The sequence below is a fragment of the Hippoglossus stenolepis genome, chromosome 5, assembly GCF_022539355.2.
Source record: "Hippoglossus stenolepis isolate QCI-W04-F060 chromosome 5, HSTE1.2, whole genome shotgun sequence".
NCBI lineage: Eukaryota > Metazoa > Chordata > Actinopteri > Pleuronectiformes > Pleuronectidae > Hippoglossus > Hippoglossus stenolepis.
This window is the reverse complement of record NC_061487.1, coordinates 18,350,376-18,369,821: the sequence shown is the minus strand read 5'-3', so window position 1 is coordinate 18,369,821 and position 19,446 is coordinate 18,350,376. Positions and strand designations below refer to the sequence as shown.

Sequence of the window (19,446 nt, the reverse complement as noted above, 5' to 3'; positions counted from 1 at the left end):
ATGTGTATGCGACATGCAAAAACCAACAGAGAAAAGCCACTCAAGGTTGATGTTTATTCCCTCCTCATCCTCCGCAGATGACAGAGCAGAGGAAGAACAAGCAGAGGATGGGATTCCTGGGTCCTCAGCCCAACCATCACATCCCTGCACACTGACGGACTCCAGGTTCACACAGGACACGGACACGGGCCTCTCGAGTGCAGGCTTGCAATAGGAATGCACTCACAGAAAACTCCAGCTTAACAATACACAGATGACAACCTACAATTACTGATGACAGCAAGATTTCTCACTCAGTGCCTTTTCTGTGACACAACACTGCCTTATCGGATACGGACTGCGCCCTTACGTGCCTGGGGGAGAACCCTTCACAGGATCTCGTGGGCTGAAGAAGTCGTCCCTGTGAAAGATTGGCCAGGCAACGGCACACATCCGCCAGTGTCGTGTTAGTGCGCCACTCAGAGACGGAGGGAGGTGTTGAGGTGACAGGTTAAGTGCTGTCAGGTCTGTGGACGGACATGTCTCGGCCTCCGCTCCTCACCTGCCTCAGCGTTGGCCAACCTGTCGCCCAGAGGTCAGGGATTGGCTGAGATAAGAGAGGCTGAGGGGTTTTGTGCGTCTCTGATTGGCCTCCAGGGGACAAGTGTGAGTACTAACATCGACTATTCACAACTTTACCTTTTGTAGATGGTATTTATAAGAAGATGTGCTGTTAATAAACTGGAGTATTATTTTTGCATTTTGGATTTAAACAAAGGATTCATGCTGCCTTACTTATTTTATAATCCGTAAACTGCAATTACTGAATGTGCACTAAAAAAAAGGGTAAAAAGTCAAGCGTGTAACTGAACTGGAAGCGTAGCTTGGGGTATTATTTGTGTGTTTGTGTTGTTTTTAAAAATGCCTTCACTGCACCTTTTCAGTCGCCTTTTTTTTTTACAGATTTCTATTAAACTAAATGTGAATAAAAAATAATAATGACTTGCTCATAACTTACTTGAAATTTCTTTTTAAATCTAAATCTTATATTGGTACATGATGTGGTGCTGACTGATGATGGTGAGCTTACAGTTCTTTGTTGCAAAATGGACGTCCTCATGTTTATCAAGCTGTTGGCCAATACTGAAATCTTCACTGTGTCTGCTCAGATCATCTCCTACTGTTTCTTAACGTTTTTTGTTTTTGTGTAATTAATCTTTATCAGTCTCTGTCGGACTGCAGTTGATTAAGTCCGAATTTTTTTAAACTTGCACATGCGAATGGCAGATAGTTGCACTTGATGGTAACTGTCCTGTGACACTGCCTGTTGAAATAAACTGTATAGACATATTTTATGTGGTTGTAATAAATTTGTAACAAGACTCATTGCTTTGCTGTCAAGCTGTTTCCTTCAGTGCCCCCCCCCACACACACACACACACAGTCACCCTGACCCACTCTGCAACCACCCACACAGTGTTTACTCACACATGTACTTGTCCATGCAGGGAGCACAGGACCTTGGAAAAGACTTAATTCAGACAGGATCACATTTCAGCTCAAGCTAATATTTTTTAACTGTCATCACAAATTGTAATTTTATTGCAGCTAATAAACATCTGATATGATGCATGGAGATAAGAGCCGACTCTTGAATTCGATGTTTGTTCTCACGCCAGTCCACTTTAGAAGCTGATTCTCAATTCTAACACTCTTCTGAATAGACTAAGTTATTAAAATAGAGAAATATGGGATTAGGAATGTAAACTGTGATCTCCAACCAGCGCTACTTGAAACTTCAGAGAGGCTCAATTCATTTGGCAAAATAAAACCATTCACACATTGAGGGTGTGTGAAAAGTGAGTCTGAACAGTGGCTCAAAGTCGTGGATATATGATAGAAATGGCTAAAAGTAATAAAACGCCAAGTGGCAGTGGTGAGAATCCAAACAGACCTTAATATGGACATTTCAATTGTACAAAGAATATTGTGTAACAATATAAATTCATGTAATAAATACTGCAGATGCAAACATAACCTCTTCGGTGATGATGTGTTGTGTCAAAGAAAGGGTTCATCTGACAGAGCTGAGGGATTAAGACAAAAAAAGTTGGAACCACTGATGTAGAAAATGTTAATGGATTATATGTCGGCCTGTTACCAGTATTTTGAATGTAATTTAGTATTTGTGGATATGTCAAAGCTATGACTGGATGTCTGCTGGTGTGTTTGTGCTTGTGTAGCATATTTCAGACGACACACAGTCATCACAGCAAGGCCTCGACCGGTCCTCTATCCCGTCCTGTCATTTACCCTCCACAGAGACGCCCGTCCTTCTTGGCTGCAGCTCACTGTTTACGCTGGCAGGCCTGCATTTGCTCCTGCTGCCTGTGACAGCCATTAAAATTAGCTCATGCAGCGCCATAATGGTGAGCAGCTGTCACTGCATAGACAAGAAGGGTAAAGTGCATCACGACTGGAATGTGTTGGACTCAGAGAGGCGAGGGAGGGGAGAGGATAATACCAGGGCCGTCGTGTGATAGCTAACAAACGTGCAAACACGCACTGCCTCCTGAGCAGCCTCTCTATCAGCTGCCATCTGCATTCGGATCACGCAGAGCATTCAACATTAAACTTCGGTGTCCCCTTTGCCAAAAAACTTGTCAAATTACTTCGGGGAAATCAGCTTAGGGTAAAATGCTCCGCTTCATTTCATCCTCTCAGCGCACACCGAAAGCAGCCGTGCACACGTGAGCAGTGTATTATTTACTTTTGGAACACAACCTTAGACACATTTGGATCACATCATTTTTGAATCTCTTTGCAAACCACAGCCGAGGAGGTCACGTGCTCGGCCTGTGTGTGTTCAGTGGTGAGAGCGAAAAAACACCCGGTGAAGGTCAGTAAATACAAGGAAACATCCAAAACACCAATGAGGCTGGAAGCAGGTTGAGTGACTTGTATTGACTGTAATTCTCCGAATGGAACACAGCAAAACTACATCTCACAGGAAGCTTAGAAATTAAAGCTCAACCATATAATTAACTGGCAATAGCTTTATGCTCATACAAATGAATGCAGCATTGTTTGCTCTTTAATCAAAACACTGGACGGGAGTTCACTCTGTCGTTTTTTAAGTTGAAGTGAAAGTTGTGTCTCAACAAGAGTCACATATCTTTTTATTTTTAATTTTTTTGCTACGACAGACCGACGGACCACACAGAGAGCAGGAGGTGGGAAGGTCCCTCCTCGCTGTCATCTTTATAAATAAACATGCCCCCGTGATGACTTGCATGTGACTTCCTGTGTCTGATTGTGTGATTTCAGGCCTTTTCTCAGTCACATTATATGCGTCAACATCATAAAACTTAAGTACAAGGAAAAGTACTGCAAACAGACCCACCCCCCACCCTGATCACACACTGTGCACACTGCAGTATGCACAGAATCAACTTATAGAATGTGTGAAATGTGTCATTACAAAGACATGATAGATCACTCCCATAATTAATAGGCAGCTATTTTAATTTCCTCATGGTTCTCTAGTGTTATAAGAGAAAGTCGTGACGATGTTTCATCAAAACATGATCCCTGAGGAAACCAACGTGAGCAGGTACAGGTACAAACTCAAACCCTTAAATTCAATGACGCAGCACCAAATTTCACACACTCATAGGTACCAGTTTCCTCAATATGCCAGATTGTTTTTGTCAAGATACATTAATTATTTCCTGAAAAATGGGGAAAATGTAAAAAAATAAAAAATAAAAAAGCCCTAATATAACACTCAGTCTTGCCAGAAGTGCCTTTTGAGTACTTAAAGCTTTAAGTACTAATTTCTAGTTTTTTTTGGGCCCTATCTTGTAATGTTAAAGAAAATGGAAAGAAAATATCCTGGATCCACAACAAACTTTAATGAGTTCTTCTCTGACTCGTACCCCAACCTTCTACCAGTTTTAATGGAGACCTACCCAATTGTTTTTGTGTAATCCAGATTACAAAAAAAACAAATAGTTAATTAAGAGCTATGATCACAATAGATCACAACCAGACATGACAAGCATGACTCAGTAAAGGGTTTGGATTCTGTCTTAATTTGGAAAACTGATCAACATCTGATATAATTTTGCATTTACTCTTAATAACGTGCTGGCCTCATGTTTAGGGAAACTGGTTGAGACTTGAGGATACACAGTGTGAGAAAGATTATTTTTCCTGCTCTCAGTTTTCAGTCTTCACTACAAAGCAAATCCCTTCTTTTTTTTGGTCCGTTAGCTGCATATTTGTGGTAACGAAACGGAAAAATGAGGAAACTTCATTTAGCTGAATCAAAGATTTGTATTTGTAACCACAAAACGTTTGACAGCTTGAAATGCACACACTGGATTCTTTATTCCCAGACAATACGCTCTTTTCTGTGAAAAATAAAACAGTCAGTCAAACTTTTTTCATCACTGACAAATTAGATTCAAAACTGCACAGGAATTACACTCCTCTGATACTGGAGAGGAAACTGACTCACGTTGAGGCCTCCAGTCCCTAAACATTTGTGCTTGTTTCATTCTCTTTGTGCTCGTCCCAACATGTGAAATGCCGTAAACACACAGAGAAGACACTCGGGTCCAGCTGCCTGTCTGAGTCCCCCCTTTCCTCACCCCAGCACTCCCCTCCTCCCTCCTCTCTTTGTGGCTTCAGTCTTTTGACTCCTACAGGCTGTTTTGAGTCACTGCTGGCTACTGGCCTGGCATCCGCCTTCACGAGCCACAGCCCGGTTCAGTCCGGATCCAGTGTCACGGAGTAGAGAGTCTGTCAGGATCAGTTCTCGCTCTGTCTAACTGAGCTGTCTGGGTTTTTATCTCTGTGTGCACGGTAGCAAATGTAATAAAAATGGTTATTTGTGGAATGAATCCACATAATTGCTCTTTTTGTGATAAACAACATGGAAGTGAGTCCCAATACAGAGTTTAAACTTCAATGTTGCAAAGCAATGAACTAATAAAGCTTGAGGCTGCATCTTTCTATATTTGCAAACCACAATTTGTTGTTTCAATCATGATCATCAATTCTGATCATTAAAACAATGTAACTCAAACCAAAGGACATTTTTGGATGTATATTTTAAGAGTTAAGTGCAAAACAAATACATGTGTTGTCTCGTTCTGTAATTATATATAAGTCATATGTCTCAAGATCAAATGTCAACATAATTCGAAACATCGTGAAGAATTCATTATCGTGCTGGAACACAAATAATCGGTTTAACTTTTCCCAAGTAGACTACATGTTTTTCTTCTTTTCATTTAAACAAGTTTTATAACATCAGCAGCTGGAAGTGAAAAATCTTACTTATACAAAATCTGTGCAAAAAGCCATTAAAGGTTGATATAAACTTATCAAAGTAAACACACACACCAGAAGCACATTCCCTGTCTATGGCACTTCCCTCCATCCTGACCTGACTGATTAGACTCATCCCATCAACCCTGTCCTCATCACATTAAACCCTCTGCCAGTGCTGAGTGGAGGGAGCGGCGATCTGAAGGCCGGCGAAGAACACCTGGTACCGGTCCCTCCACATGATGAAGGCCCCAACGGCACAGACGAGCGCTTGGGCCACGTTCAGCATGATCTGGAGCAGGAAGTAGAGCGTAAGCGTCCCGCTGATCACCTCACAGTTACCGGCGCCCTCGTAGACGAAGACGCGGGCTATTGGGTCATCTCGGTCCAGGGTGCACACGCAGTCCCCTTCCACCTGCTCGCAGCTGAAGCTACTGGTCTGTGAGTAGTGGTGTCCAGCGAACGCTATAACCAGCACGGAAATGACCAGGCCGATGACACACAGGATAAAGTAGAGGAGCTGTGGAGGGCAGAGGACGAGAATGAGGTTGTGCATTTAACCTTGAAAGCTTAAAAAAAATGTCAACTCCTTTTTTATTCTAGAAATCTGACTCCTGCCTCAGTCTGTTGTCTTGTGATTAACCCAGAGAGCCAAAACTGTAGCTTAGAAACCGACATGCACGGCTCAGTGCCTATGGCGAGTTCATTTCAAAGAGATTACCCACAATACCACAGGGCAAGGTCTGACCATCAGAGCAGGAGCCCAACTTTTAGCACGCAGCAGACACAGCACATGTAAGACAAAGACAGCCCTGCAGCTACAGCGGCTTCCCACCCCGATGCACATCCTGCGTGAGTGTGTGTAGCATCAGAGTGAGTCTAAAAATACAGTTGTAAAATGTGATGGAGGCTTTGTGTTGTTTATGCAATTGCACAATCTCAATAACACTAAACCTTCATCTTAATCCAGGACTTACATAACGGCGGCGCTCATTCGCTGGTGTATTTTGCTCTCTGTTATGCTTATGGAATTATGCAAGTGATGAGCCGTACACGCTTTGAAACGGAATTTATGTTCATTTGGGAGCAGCTGTGAGATCTGGGGTATAACTGGTTACAGGGAGACGTATGTACAGCGAGCGCCTCAACAAGTGCTGTAAAGCATAATGTGATTCACTAAATGGAAATGAAACACCAAAGCGGGAGAGAAAGCGAAAGGCATCAACATTCATATTGTGGTTTACAGTCCGTGTTTGCACGCTGCAGCACTTTTTCAGTGAGCACTTAGAAACTCATAGGGCTCCCATTTGACAAACTGAGTGTCTTGACACAATGCAGGGGCAGGCTGATCGGGGATACCGGAGAGCCAGGATCCTTATCTGCCACAACAGTAACGCTTAACTTCAGGAATATGTCCACTTACGGCACATTTTCTACTCACTCCACTTGTATCTCCCCTCTTGAAAACATTGAGCCAAGGGCAATTGAAATAAACGGTCCGACTGTAAAGCCATACAATCTTAAAGCCCTGGTTTCATTCAGCTCTTTGAGTCAAGCACAAAAATACAGTAAAACTCAGTTGTTTTAGGAACATGATGGACTGACTGCAGCTACTCTGGTTTATACAGACTTAGATGCTGATACAACAATGTCAGTGAAAACACATAAGACCACAAACATTAAAGGTAAATTTTAGTCGACAAAACTCAAATATAAGCACAAGATTTAGTTGAACAAAAACTGCTCCAGGAAAAAATAAATGTTAATGTTTGTATATATGTAAGAATAAGTTATAGAATAGAATAGAGTAGAATAGAATTTTCAAACATCCCTAATTTCAAACATCCCTAATTTGAGGATGTACATTAAAATGTAATTTTGGTGATTCAGAGAGTTGTGTTTTTACCATTTCTTTCTGCTAAGCCCGTTCAGTAAATCTTTCTAGACAATGCTTCTGAGATGTTTTGAAACAGTCTGTGTACATATTTGAACCCGGTATGCACACAAGAGCCACACAGGAGAAAAGAAACCGGAGGATGCTGCTTCCAGCGACCTTCCTCTCAGCGGCAAACAATGGTGGACTGATTTTAATTGCCTTGAAATTCCAACTGCATATATTGTATAGCTAATTAAGCCGTACAATCCGGTCGCATTAATCAATGCACTAATCCACTCATAGGAATCCCTGCAGAGCTCTGTTAAACAGGAATGCAGTTGAATGCCTTCGTCTCTCTCTCTCTCTCTCTCCACGCCTCAGACAGTGGCAGTTCTCAGAGAACAGAGATCTAACAACAACAGCGTTACTGAGTAAAACATTGTTTCTGCGAAGGTCACCGAGGAAAATGGAAAAATACACTGATCCGGTTACAAAGAGTCCTGTTGTGCATCCTCAAGGAACCTGGTTTGACTGCATACGTGACACTCGATCACATATCCCACCTACTTTCATTTGTTTGCAGAGGGTGTGCGAGGATGTGCGGAGAATCACCTTGACAATGAACTGCAGAGACGTCCTCTCGTCTGGGATGTAGGTGATACAGTAGAGGATGAAGCCCACGATGGAAACGAAAAACAACTGCAACAACAACAGCAGCAAACCTTCAGCACAGTTTGATTAGATTCACTCTTAGTGGAACAGTTCTAAGTCATTTTGTGGCCTCTCACTATCCCAAGGAATGTGATCCACTCATTCATTTCTGACTCTGAGCTCTGATGGATGATATTATTTATATATTCTGCACCTTGTTGCTGTAGATGTGATATACAGGTTTGCATTCTTGCTATAGATACAGGATTTTTGTTGTAGAAAACCTCTCGTGGCCACGTTTTCCTCTTAATATTGCATGATTCAGCAGTAAGCTGTCATCTGATTACATTGCTCTCTCTCTCTCTCTCTCTCTCTCTCTCTCTCTCTCTCTCTCTCTCTCTCTCTCTCTCTCAGACACACTCACACTCTGTGTCTTCAGTGCAATTGGAGTCTTGTGACTAACGTTCAGCATCTTATTTAAATGTTTTCCCCAGGTTTTTCAGTATTCAGGGTTCTCTGGAAAGTTCCTGATGACCTCAGTGTTTTTCACTGGGCTGGATCTCGTGAGCATCTGACTCGGGATGTTAGTGTCCAGGGATGTTTTTCGAGAGGAAATTGCATCTGTGATGGGCGAGGAGCCACACAGGAACACCACGTTTTTTGTCTTCTTCTTTTTTTAACTCTGAAATGTGATCTTAAATCTAATTCTGAATTATGTTGCTTTACTTGTTTCATGATTCAAAATAAGATTGAACGTCACTTGTTGTTTGTCAGAGACAGTTAATCATTGTTCACTTGTTGTCAAAGGAAGCATTTGCCTCTTCAGCTTCGACTGAAACTGAAATTTAAAGACTTCAAATTAAACTTCATTTGCTTTTAATGTAATACATGCCATCTGTCAGCGCACGTCAACTTTCTGTGGTTTTTCAAATTAAATTTCAAAACGAATGAAACTTAACCTCCCCCAGTAACGCTTCAGCTGCTTTCACTCACTTACACATCAACTAACAGCTTTTGTGGCTCTGACATTGACGGATATTTCGACTTAGTTTATCGTTTACAGTTCAGCCGCTTCCAGCACGAACACTCTTCAGCTGTTACATTCAACTACTGTGATTTAACAGTGAAACTGATTTCAGCATCATTCAGTGCATCAACCTAAACAAAAACTCCAAACATGATTTCACATGTATCATTTTTTTCAAGTTTTAAGACTTTTAAGAAAAAATGGCAACATTTTTCAATCAAAAATATCAGTGTTGAAGTTACAGATAAAGGGAATTAGAGTTTACATCGTCAAACTCAAACCTTATAATAAAGTAGATAAAACGTTTAGTTGATTTATGTGTGTGTACCGACAGTGATGACGACATGTGAGTAAGCACAGCAGCACATTTGCAAGTAACAACAAGGTGTTTAGATACTAGCTGATCAAAGGTCAAGCTAGAACAAGGCATTCTGGGATTGGCTGGCTTGTTTCATCCGCCCAGATGTTGAGGATTCACTGGACATGCAGCAGAAGCAACAGGAGGCTCAGGCAGAACCTCAGAGACAGATTGGAGATCCAGGTGTGGGCAGTCAGATGAATAGGACAGATAATATTTATCAGAACATGACAACAGCAGTGACTGTGAGAGGAGGGTCTGGGCCAGTGTTGACATGCAGTGTGGAGAGAAGTATCCATGCAAACGTGTGCATGCAGAGGCTGATGTTAGAGCGTGAGGACGGAGCTTACGATGATCCCAGCCCAGTGTGGCGTCTCCCTGGTCAGGAGCGAGGGGCTGATGGCCAACATGAGGAAGGCCACGGCTGCTACAGCCACCCCCAGCAGCAGCTGGAGCAGGGCGACGAGCAGCGGGAAGCAGCAGCCTCTGCACTTTTTGCTTTGTCCTGGCTCTGGACTTCCATCTCTCCTCTTCTTGGCCTCCTTCTTCTCTGTGGAACCTTTCTGCCCCATTTCCCCTCCTGTCTTCTCACTCCTTTCCCCCCTCTGTCCCTCTCAACTTTAACTATTGCAGTGTTTAGGGTGGATGAGCCTGCCTGTCTGCCTCCCGTCTGCCTCCTGCCCCGTCCCCTCCCTGCTGAGGCCTCCTCTCACCATAAGCCCGCAGCCCGGTTGCTATTTGGAAACAGAGAAGGCTCTGAACTAATATGGAAAACATTTGGACTGGATTCCTAGAGCCGCCCTAGTGCCACATATAGAGCAGGCGGCATACTGTGGAGGAAAGCAAGAGAGGGGAAGGAGGCGTGGGGGGAGAGGAAGACACAAAGGGGTACTCCAACGTACGGCAGCGAGAGGGTTTCACTTGTAGTTACATTAAAGACAAGAAAGGGAAAGTGCAGGGCTACATCAGCAGGTACGAGTTAATGAAAAGCCAGTGCAGAGGAGGTCACACTTCATTTGAGATCAGGAGTGATTGGATCACTCTTTGTCAGCACTGTTACACAAGAGAGCCATACGCTGCCAGCCCGAAAAGAGTCACATGACTCACAGGGAGAAGTAATGTGATCATAAGGCATGTGAGGGCATTACAGGGGCTCAGATTTGGATGTTTTTGAACACTTTAATGTTCAGAGGAGGGTAACAGGTGTCACTTAATGTCAGATTAACTTCCCGGAGAGGTTTATAAATCACTGGTAATGTGTAAATACATAGTTTGGTGGAGAGATCCAGACCCTGCTGACTTTTGTCATTAGTGAGAACAGTAAAAACATCACGAAACGAGAGACTCTGGGTTATTTTGGGGGTGAATCTGCTCAAATTATTTTAGTAGATCTGAAAAATCTGCCAGAGTCATTTAAACCTTCCATTAGAAATTATTATAATCACCATTATTATTATGACCATCATCATTTCCCATAGTTAGACAGAGACAGTGAGATGAAGGTGGGAGAGCAGCGCACATGCTGAGATTAATAAAGAGGCGAGATGCACGTGTTGGCGCACACAGCTGGGCCGGAGCCATGGTTACTGACAACGCAGCTCTGAGTGGGTAAACCTTCCCTGCTCCGGGCAACAACACACAGACACGCACACACACACACTCACAGGGGCGCGCACACGCACACACCTTGGAAGAGGTCGCGCCGTGTTTACGCGCAGTGTTTACCTCACATTAATCCCCGTGTTTTCACCAAAGGCGTTAGAACGGGGATTGTTTTTGATGGTTTGGAAAGATTAGGATGTTGAAAGTTTTATTTGCTGCCAAACAAAAATAGATCTGATGTTAAAATGGCAGGGGAGAGTGCACCGTTTAAGAGATGTGGACATTTAACCCGTGGACTCCACTCCGGGTAATTCCTCCCAGTCGGTTATCAGCCCTCACACCACACCACGTGCCACTCCTGCAAAGTTTGGGAGACTAACACTGATCAATATTAAAACGGCCGTGAGCCTGGTCATTGTGCTCGGCTCCTCTTCACGCCCGTGCGCGCCCCTTTGCCACATTCCGCGCACGAATCACGTTTCATCCAGCGGGTCAGCGTGGCTCGGACGACATCGCTATAGGAACAGCGGCTGCAACACACACAGAGAGAAGCTCTAATTACCGGACTTTGTGCTGGTGCAGGCTACACGTGAGTCGGAAGCTGTTCCCCACCGGAGGCGCGCGTGCGCTCTAACCACAAGCACCGACGGCTTTGCAAAGTGGCAGCTCAGGGAACTATAGACATCAGTCTGAGGAGCAGCTCCACCGGAGGACACGCACTGTGCATCTGTCGCCCCCTCAGCCGCCCGTGTGTGGACAAAACCATTCCCCCGCAGAAGAGGAAGAAGAAGCTCGAGGAAGGATAAACAGCAGCAGCAGCAGCAGCAGCAGCATTAGCAGCAGCAGCAGCAGAGAAGCGATGGATGAAAGAATACCGCATTTACAGGACAGACAGTTCATGGAGCACGCAGAATTCTTGGGGTGAGTGTCACTTTTTTGGGGGCAAAAACTCTTGTCAAATTACCTCTGATAAACTGTGATGGCGGTGTGGAGAATAACGGGACACTTTGCTCTTTATTCAGGGTGGATTACCCCTCGATCTACATGTGCAAATCCAAAAGAGGAATAAAACGAGAGGATGGAGGGAAGGTGAGAATCCGCAAATCCACTTTTACGCACAATCCGCGTGTCGCATACAATAACTTTTGGCTTTAATATTTCTGCTTTAAAACAGTAACCGGTTGTGTCCCCCCCTCCCCCAGCAGGACGCGTACAAGTTACCACACCGGTTGATAGAGAAGAAGAGGAGAGACAGAATCAACGAATGTATCGGGCAGCTGAAGGATTTGTTACCCGAGCATCTGAAGCTGTCGGTGAGCTCACCAAACTTTTTTTATACGACCTTGTCTAGATCCTGTTCTATTATGACAAGAAATCGTCGTAAACAGACAGCTGCATGTTTTGTTTCCCTCCACAGACGCTCGGGCATCTGGAGAAAGCAGTTGTCCTGGAGTTAACACTCAAACACCTAAACGCACTGACTGCTGTGACCGAGCAGCAGCACCAGAAGATCATCGCCTTGCAGAATGGTAAGAGGAACATTTATTGACAATTGTTATGTAAGAGAACCGGTTGCGTGGGTTTCCTGGGTCGCATGAATAAAGTTGTGAGATTACATTTCAATTTATTAAGCAATGTAAAGTGTTTGGAATCACAGGGAATGTAAATGCATTATGCAAATGTCCATTTTTTGGGGATAAAACTCCTTAGATTTACGCAGGCGATCGAGGACGTGTTTACTTTGTTAGTATGCAGACAGGCAGACGTGCTGTTGATACACGTCCGCCTCGTCTCGTCATTGACTTTTGATGAGCTCCACTTTACAGAATAATGCTCTGTTAATCTCTGAACTGCGTGTCTCGCAGGGGACCGGTCGATGAAATCTTCCATTCACGCGGACCTGGACGCGTTCCACTCCGGGTTCCAGGCCTGTGCCAAGGAGGTCCTGCAGTACCTGAGTCAGTTTGAGAACTGGACTGCGCGGGAGCAGAGGTGCGCGCAGCTCATCAGCCACCTTCACAAGGTGCTGGCGCAGGTCCAGCCCGGCGCGCCACTGCTCCAGCACCAGCTACCAGCCGGGGACGCACAGGAGGGGCAGAAAGCCGACAGCCAGGCCAACTGCGTCCCGGTCATCCAGAGGACCCAAGGCGGGGAGCTTAACGAGAATGACACAGACACGGATAGTGGATACGGGGGCGAGGCTGAGAAGAGCGATGGCAAAGATAAAGACTGTGCGCGCAACAAGGGGCAGGGACCGAAGGCGGTGAAGATCAAGCAAGAGTTTGGAGACGAGCGCGCTGCCAAGAAGCCAAAGATGAGCTGGTCTGGGAACGGGTTAGGGGGCGCAGACGCCTCCAGGCCTGACCTGGCGCTAATGAACTCTCTGATGGGAATAAGCAGTGTGGGACAGCAGACACCAATCTGTATGCCTTTTTACTTCATCAACCCCTCGGCCGCGGCGTCCTACATGCCTTTGTTCGACAAAAGCAACATTGAAAAGTACATGTACCCAGCGGCGGCTGCTCTTGCGTCCCCATTCCCTTGGCTTTACCCCGCACACGCGTCAGCCGCTGCGGCGGCGGCTGCTGCAGCCGCGTTTCCCGGCTTGTCTGCGCACTTTGGCGGCTCTGATCAGTCCAAGGACTGCCTCTCCCCGGACAGAGAGGAGTCACACGAGACGGAGGCGAGCTCACCTGACGAGCGTGAGGAGAGTCTCGCCAGTGACGACGGGGAGGATGACGCAGGTGATGCGTTCCAGGAGAACAAGAGCAGCACTCATGATCAGTTCCCCGCGTGTCCGATGAGCTAATCTGTCCGTGTTACCTCGTTGCGTCCTGCTGAGAAATGTATGTATTCCTTAAAAAAAGAAAGAATTTGGCTACTTTTAAAAAACGAGGTCTCACTGAAGAGTTCCTCGTGTCCAAGATCTTGGAGAAGGGGACAGTTGTGACGGCGCGTGCCTTTTGCACTCATGTTAGAATGATTATCGACAATGATTGACACTAGTACACGACTGTGTTGTGCTGGAGTTAGTTTTTTATCCTCTTTCATAAAAAATATTTTGAAATGGCAGCATTGGTGCCAAAACTTTGAATACTTGGACAGTTCGCAGCGCAGTCTCCCAATCAGCGAGTCTTTTTTTGGATGTATGAAGTTACAACTGACCTCTGCCAAGGTTATTAAGAGCCTGGCTGACTCTGACTGTAAATATTATTACCTGGAATACGGTGTGATTCATTCACGTGTAAATGTGCACTAAACGGGCCTATGAAATAAAGAAGTGCTCCGGGAAGCTGACAGGACCTCATCCCAAAGTTTGCACGGGGATAGTCTTAGTGGAACACACACACACTGCTATACTTTAATGATTGCATATTGATAATAATGAGATTAATGGAGAGGTGCTGGATATTGTGGTTATCTCTACTTTAAAGAAACAAAACAATCATAAAAGAGCAACATGTTGTAAATCCCCTGACTGAGGCATTTCTGCACAGAGGTGCAGTGACCTGTGACCTCCAGCAAACATTGTAGGATGTAGTACCTTAGGCATCTTTGATATTGAATGTAAGATGATCTTTACTCTTTGAGATGTAAAGTGCACTTTTTTCCCCCGCTTTGACCCTCCCCCAACAGCCAGCTCATCCTTTTCAAAGTCAATCACTGTATTTCTCTTTGAACATTTTCATGGTATTGAGTTGTCTTGAAATAAAAAAATAATAAAAACAGAATCATAATTTCGATTTGAAAAGAGGGAACAGAGTGACCAGATGCTTTGTGATGATTTCTTGGAGTAAAGAGATTTTTTTTAATAAAACATGACTCAAATGATGATCCGATGTGAAAACCCCATCACACGCCAGGCGTCTCCATACTCTGTGTTGTATGCTACCACTCTGTAAAACCTCTCTTTTCAAATATTTGACTAAGACAGGAGAGAAGCTGTGGTCCTGTGACCCTCAGCTATGATTCTTGCTGTTTTAGGAACTTTAACTTTATCTCAGTCTATTTTCTAAGAGATTAATTCCTGCAGTTGTTGTGTCATTCAGCTTTTTTTTCCACACGTGACAGAATGAACAGATGATTTTCATGCTATTTTGCATACATGACGTTGCTTTTGTAGTTTTTCTTCAGCTGTTTTTGCCTCAAATCTGTTATCAACTGTTCTATGAAGTGGCATGTGCGTCTGTAAATAGTTTTTTTTCTGTGAATATACCATAAAGTATACATGTCTATGTCAATGTTGTAGAAGTCTATGGATTTAAAAAAAAAAAAAAAGATATATAACTGAGCAACTGTTGCACATTTCGTTAATGCTTTACACATATGCTGTTCTAAATTATTGCTGATGAGTTGTAAAATAAACATCAAAACCAAACTCTGCAGGCCTCTTCTTGTTTAACACACAGTTTGGACATGTTCAAACTTATTAATATGCTACTTTTAGGTGACCGGGATCAGCTCACTGTTTTTTGGAAAAAGCAGAAGTACAGTATTCACAGAAAAACAATCCTGGAAGTCAAGTAGATGAAATGCAACACTTAATCAGCTGACAGGTCACAGTGGAGGAATGTACAGTAAGCCACGGCTTTTAGCAAATGTCATGTGATAAAAGGATGATGAAGTGAGATTACCCTCATGATGAAAAACAAGAGGCCGCCTCGAAACCAGTCTGAAGCTTCAGGCAGACTCAAATCCACTCTTTTGTTGTCGCCATTAAACTGTCACAAACTGCAATATTATTTTAATCCTCATGAATAATGACATCACGCCTTCGTGGTGATATTAGAGACGTGCAAAATGAGTCCCAACTTATGTCTTTCAAAGCTTGGGAGGAGTGTGCATGTTGCCTCAAGGTGCAGCTCATTTTCCAGTTAATTCCCAGTCGTATGATGGAACAAGGCCCCGTTTCCACAAACTTTTAAAATCAAGTTTTCTTTCTGAGCTCAAGTTATTCCACCAGAGCTCTGAAAACTTCAACGAGTGTTTTTTTTGTCTTTAATTTACCAGAAACCATCCTCTTATAAAACCTCATATGAAGTAAGGTTAACTTACTGCTTGAATATGTTTTTTATAAGATGACAATATTCCTCTTTAAAAAGTGGTTTTCCTCTCCCTCTCTCCCAGCCATGTTGTGTCCCTGGCCTCTTCCATTACTGAGCAAATGTCTCCATCTACTGGTGAAAGGTTTGGAGATCATTCAGAGCCCAAACTGTACAACACAATACAAACTAGGGCTACGTTGTAGCACTAACGGGCCCGAGCACAGGCATTTTGAAGCCTGTTGCGGTTAGTGGAGAGAGCGATCAATAGGGCCTCCCACCGTTCGGTGCTCGGGCCCTAATTAGTTGCTTTTAATTGATAAGTGGTTTTATATCATTATAGACAGTAAGATAGATGAAATATTGCTGCCAATTCAGATGTAAAGTAAACCCTCTATAATTACGATAATTGCTCCTATATATATGTTGATATGTATGTATATATGTGCTTTTTTCAAAGTTATAGATCGTGTGTGTGTGTTTTTGTGTTATAGATTCTGTCAGTACATTTCCATAGATATGTTCCCTGCACTAATAGTTTGTTTTAATGGTGTAGTTCATTTGTGCATCGCTCCAGAGAACGAAGTTGCCCTGTGAACTTCAGGAAGCCATAATGAAATGGGAGAAGTTAAAGCCTCCGGAGCCAGATGATCCCATGTGCTGCTGCGAGTGTGATATCTACCAGTACGGATGCTGCTGTGACTGTGAAGATCTGGACGAGGCCTTTAACAGGTTAGAAGAAGTATGACCTTTAATGAGACACAAAGGGTCACAAGGTGATTTACAGACATCAAATACAATTTAGATGCAATTCTCAATATCATATTTTAGCCATAATTGTTCCAAAAGCTAAAAAAGTACTTGTTAGAATAAAACCATGTAAATAACCATGCATGGTGATTATGACAGATGAGTGATAGCATCAGTTGCAGCAGGTCAGTTTACAGCACCACAGGAAACATTGCACATGGGAGATTTTTGTGAACAAGCTCAGCTAAAATATCCTTTGGGATAATGGGGTCACATATCTCTGACTCGGTTATTTTGGGCATCAAGGACTCAAAGGTTTTGGAATCCCTGCTTTAGTACAATAAAGTTCAGGCCGAGTGAAGAAATGTCCCAGGGCCCCAGATCCTTCTGAGACTTCATGACTTCATGTTGCAATGTATTTAATCATAAATTCATTTTATTTTATCCATTTATTTATCTTTTTCAGTTTATTTAAAACCAAACACGTGTGACATCACACCAAAGCACAATATTAAAATTACAGGGCCTGACCCTTCTAATAAGAAAACAACATGTGATGATTTTCCTCATATCATCTTATTAGTTTGATCAATGAAAGTGTATTAGCATCATTCCTAATTAAGTTTTTATTTTCAAGTGTTTGTAACTCTGCCTGAATGTGTGCACTGCAGGTGGCTGAGACACAAACCCCCTCACAGCGGATGTCACTCTCCTGTTCTCGGGGCCCTGATTGGCAACCTGGAGATCTCCATGATCCCGGCCCTGGTGCTGCTGCCTCTGCGCTGCACTACCTGCTGGGCATCATCATCCTGACATCTCTGCCCAGCCTGGTCCTCTGGTACTACTACGCCACGCACCGCAAGAGGAGACGCACTCTTCTCTTCCTTACTCTGGCGCTGTTCTCTCTGGCCTACATGTATTACCTCTTCATCACAGAGATTCTACCGCGTTGGGACGTCAGCCATCTGCAGCTGTGCACTGTGACTGCTGGGATGATCCTCACCATCGGATCTCTCATTCACACCAAGAGAGGCCCAGGGTTTCACACCACCTCCTGTCACAGCCAGAGTGAGGAGGTTAACAAGGACTCTACACATCTTAATGGATCCATCCAATCAGCGGCCTCCTCCTCCTCTCTTCCTGCTCTGACAGAAAAGTGGAGCAGATGCTCTGTGTGCAAAACAATGCGACCCCCGCGGGCTGGACACTGTCGAACCTGTGGATCCTGCGTCAAGCATCTGGACCACCACTGTGTCTGGTGGGTTGGATTTGATATTATAACATCTTTATACTTCTTTGAATTGTACATTCACACCACATCCTGAAAGTGAATATTGAATTATGACAGATTAGATAACTGCCATGTAATTACACAACAACGTTCATGTCTTAAGCAAAGACTCCTACTGTACCCACTGGTTCCTCTAGGCGCGCACAGACATTTTGGGAGCGGGGCTCAAGTGAAAAACTCTTTGCATCCAAAGATTGATTTTTAAATGGAAGCTGCTCCCAGCAAAAATGTCTTGAAATGTAAACTTGAACTAGAAAACTGGTAAACTGGGATCTGTCTCAGGCCAACCAGGAAGACAGGGTGTCTATTTGTTTGTGAGCTTTATCAGACACTTTCCTGAACTGCACACTGCCAGGAACATTAAAGATGATGATGTCAGTTTTATAAATCTCTTTATACCTCATGCACAGTTTCTGAATTGTTTCATTGTCTGCAATAGACGTACAACCTCAAAGACAAAAGAATAAAATGTATATATGATGTTAATCTTCCTGTTTATTATTCACATTTACTATATAGATAGAAACTCCAGAACCAACCATGATATACTGTGAGTATACTGAATCTATTACCACCAAACTAGAATAACCCACATGATAGTCTGACCAGGAAATATTCAATAGTCTTTCAAATGTAAACTTCAAATACTACATCTACTGAGTTATTTTAAATACAGCAGGCATATCCAGGTCAGCTTGGGTCTCACAGATCTTTGTCTTGTGGGTCTGTGATGTGTTTGTGTGTTTGTGTTGGGGTGTTGCAGGATAAACAGCTGTGTCGGACAGGCAAACCACCGCAGTTTCCTGCTGACCCTCTTGGTGTTCGTGCTGACCTCTCTGTATGGGATCAGTTTGGTGCTTTGCAGCATCTGTCCTCGGCAGTATGTCATGACGGCTCTCTTCTACTGCCCCGGTGTCTACAGCCAGTCCAGGTACAGCACTCTATATATCATAAATACATGTTTATGTATCATATCTTCTGTCTCATCCCAACAACTACATCAGAAGTCCACATTGAAAAAGTTCACCAAATTAATATAAACACAAAAATTGACTTTACTTGTTGCTATTAGATAATAGGTATGATATGATGATATTAGTAGAATTTGTAAGGACATATATTCTACTGCCTCATCTTTGATACATTGATGTATTAGAGTCATCAGTATTTGATTGTGGGAAACAGTTAAAAGAAGATTCTATTTGGACATTTTTGACTACTTATTTAAATGTTGTCCATGTTTTGAGGCAATTTAATTTGAAACAAGTCAGAGCCTTTGGAACGGCTGTCAAAAAATAAAATTAACTCAAAACACATATTTTCAACTTGTGTCTTTGTTAAAATACTGTCAAGTCAAGTAACTTTTAGTTACGTTACATTACATTACGTTACGTAACGTTTCCCTTTTAGTTACTTTTGTACTTTTCGTTACTTTGTAACTTTTCGTTACTTTTAGTTACTTTGTAACTTTTCGTTACTTTTCGTTACTTTGTTACTTTTAGTTACTTTTCGTTACTTTCGTACTTTTAGTTA

The 19,446-nt window shown here is 43.3% G+C and overlaps 3 protein-coding genes and 1 pseudogene across 6 annotated transcripts in view; 3 read left to right on the top strand and 1 right to left on the bottom strand.

Moving 5' to 3' along the window:
- itpr2 (inositol 1,4,5-trisphosphate receptor, type 2) overlaps positions 1 to 1,361 on the top strand; it is a 56,664-nt gene extending 55,303 nt beyond the window's left edge. For both annotated transcript variants that reach the window (XM_035157356.2, XM_035157355.2), the window contains one exon: positions 78 to 1,361. In XM_035157356.2, coding sequence (XP_035013247.1) covers positions 78 to 155 — 78 coding nt within the window. In that variant the 3' untranslated portion in view covers positions 156 to 1,361. The remainder of the gene's footprint in view (positions 1 to 77) is intronic.
- Positions 1,362 to 4,297: 2,936 nt separating this feature from the next.
- Positions 4,298 to 9,996, bottom strand: sspn (sarcospan (Kras oncogene-associated gene)). Of its 2 annotated transcripts, XM_035157359.2 has the most exons (3): positions 9,579 to 9,983; positions 7,805 to 7,891; positions 4,298 to 5,836 (listed from the first exon to the last, which is right to left on the bottom strand). In XM_035157359.2, exons 1-3 carry the CDS (start codon positions 9,798 to 9,800, stop codon positions 5,477 to 5,479), a joined length of 669 nt encoding a protein of 222 aa, XP_035013250.1. In that variant the 5' UTR covers positions 9,801 to 9,983; the 3' UTR covers positions 4,298 to 5,476. The 2 variants fall into 2 exon arrangements, with proteins under 2 accessions (XP_035013250.1, XP_035013251.1); XM_035157360.2 differs by lacking the exon at positions 7,805 to 7,891 and having other exon boundaries at positions 9,579 to 9,996.
- A 940-nt stretch (positions 9,997 to 10,936) lies between these two features.
- bhlhe41 (basic helix-loop-helix family, member e41) lies at positions 10,937 to 15,208 on the top strand. 2 transcript variants are annotated; one of them, XM_035157357.2, is made up of 5 exons: positions 10,937 to 11,751; positions 11,853 to 11,919; positions 12,033 to 12,143; positions 12,248 to 12,359; positions 12,696 to 15,208. In XM_035157357.2, exons 1-5 carry the CDS (start codon positions 11,690 to 11,692, stop codon positions 13,637 to 13,639), a joined length of 1,296 nt encoding a protein of 431 aa, XP_035013248.1. In that variant the 5' UTR covers positions 10,937 to 11,689; the 3' UTR covers positions 13,640 to 15,208. The 2 variants fall into 2 exon arrangements, with proteins under 2 accessions (XP_035013248.1, XP_035013249.1); XM_035157358.2 differs by having other exon boundaries at positions 10,941 to 11,751; positions 12,036 to 12,143.
- Positions 15,209 to 16,485: 1,277 nt separating this feature from the next.
- LOC118109842 lies at positions 16,486 to 19,086 on the top strand (annotated as a pseudogene).
- Positions 19,087 to 19,446: the final 360 nt, after the last annotated feature.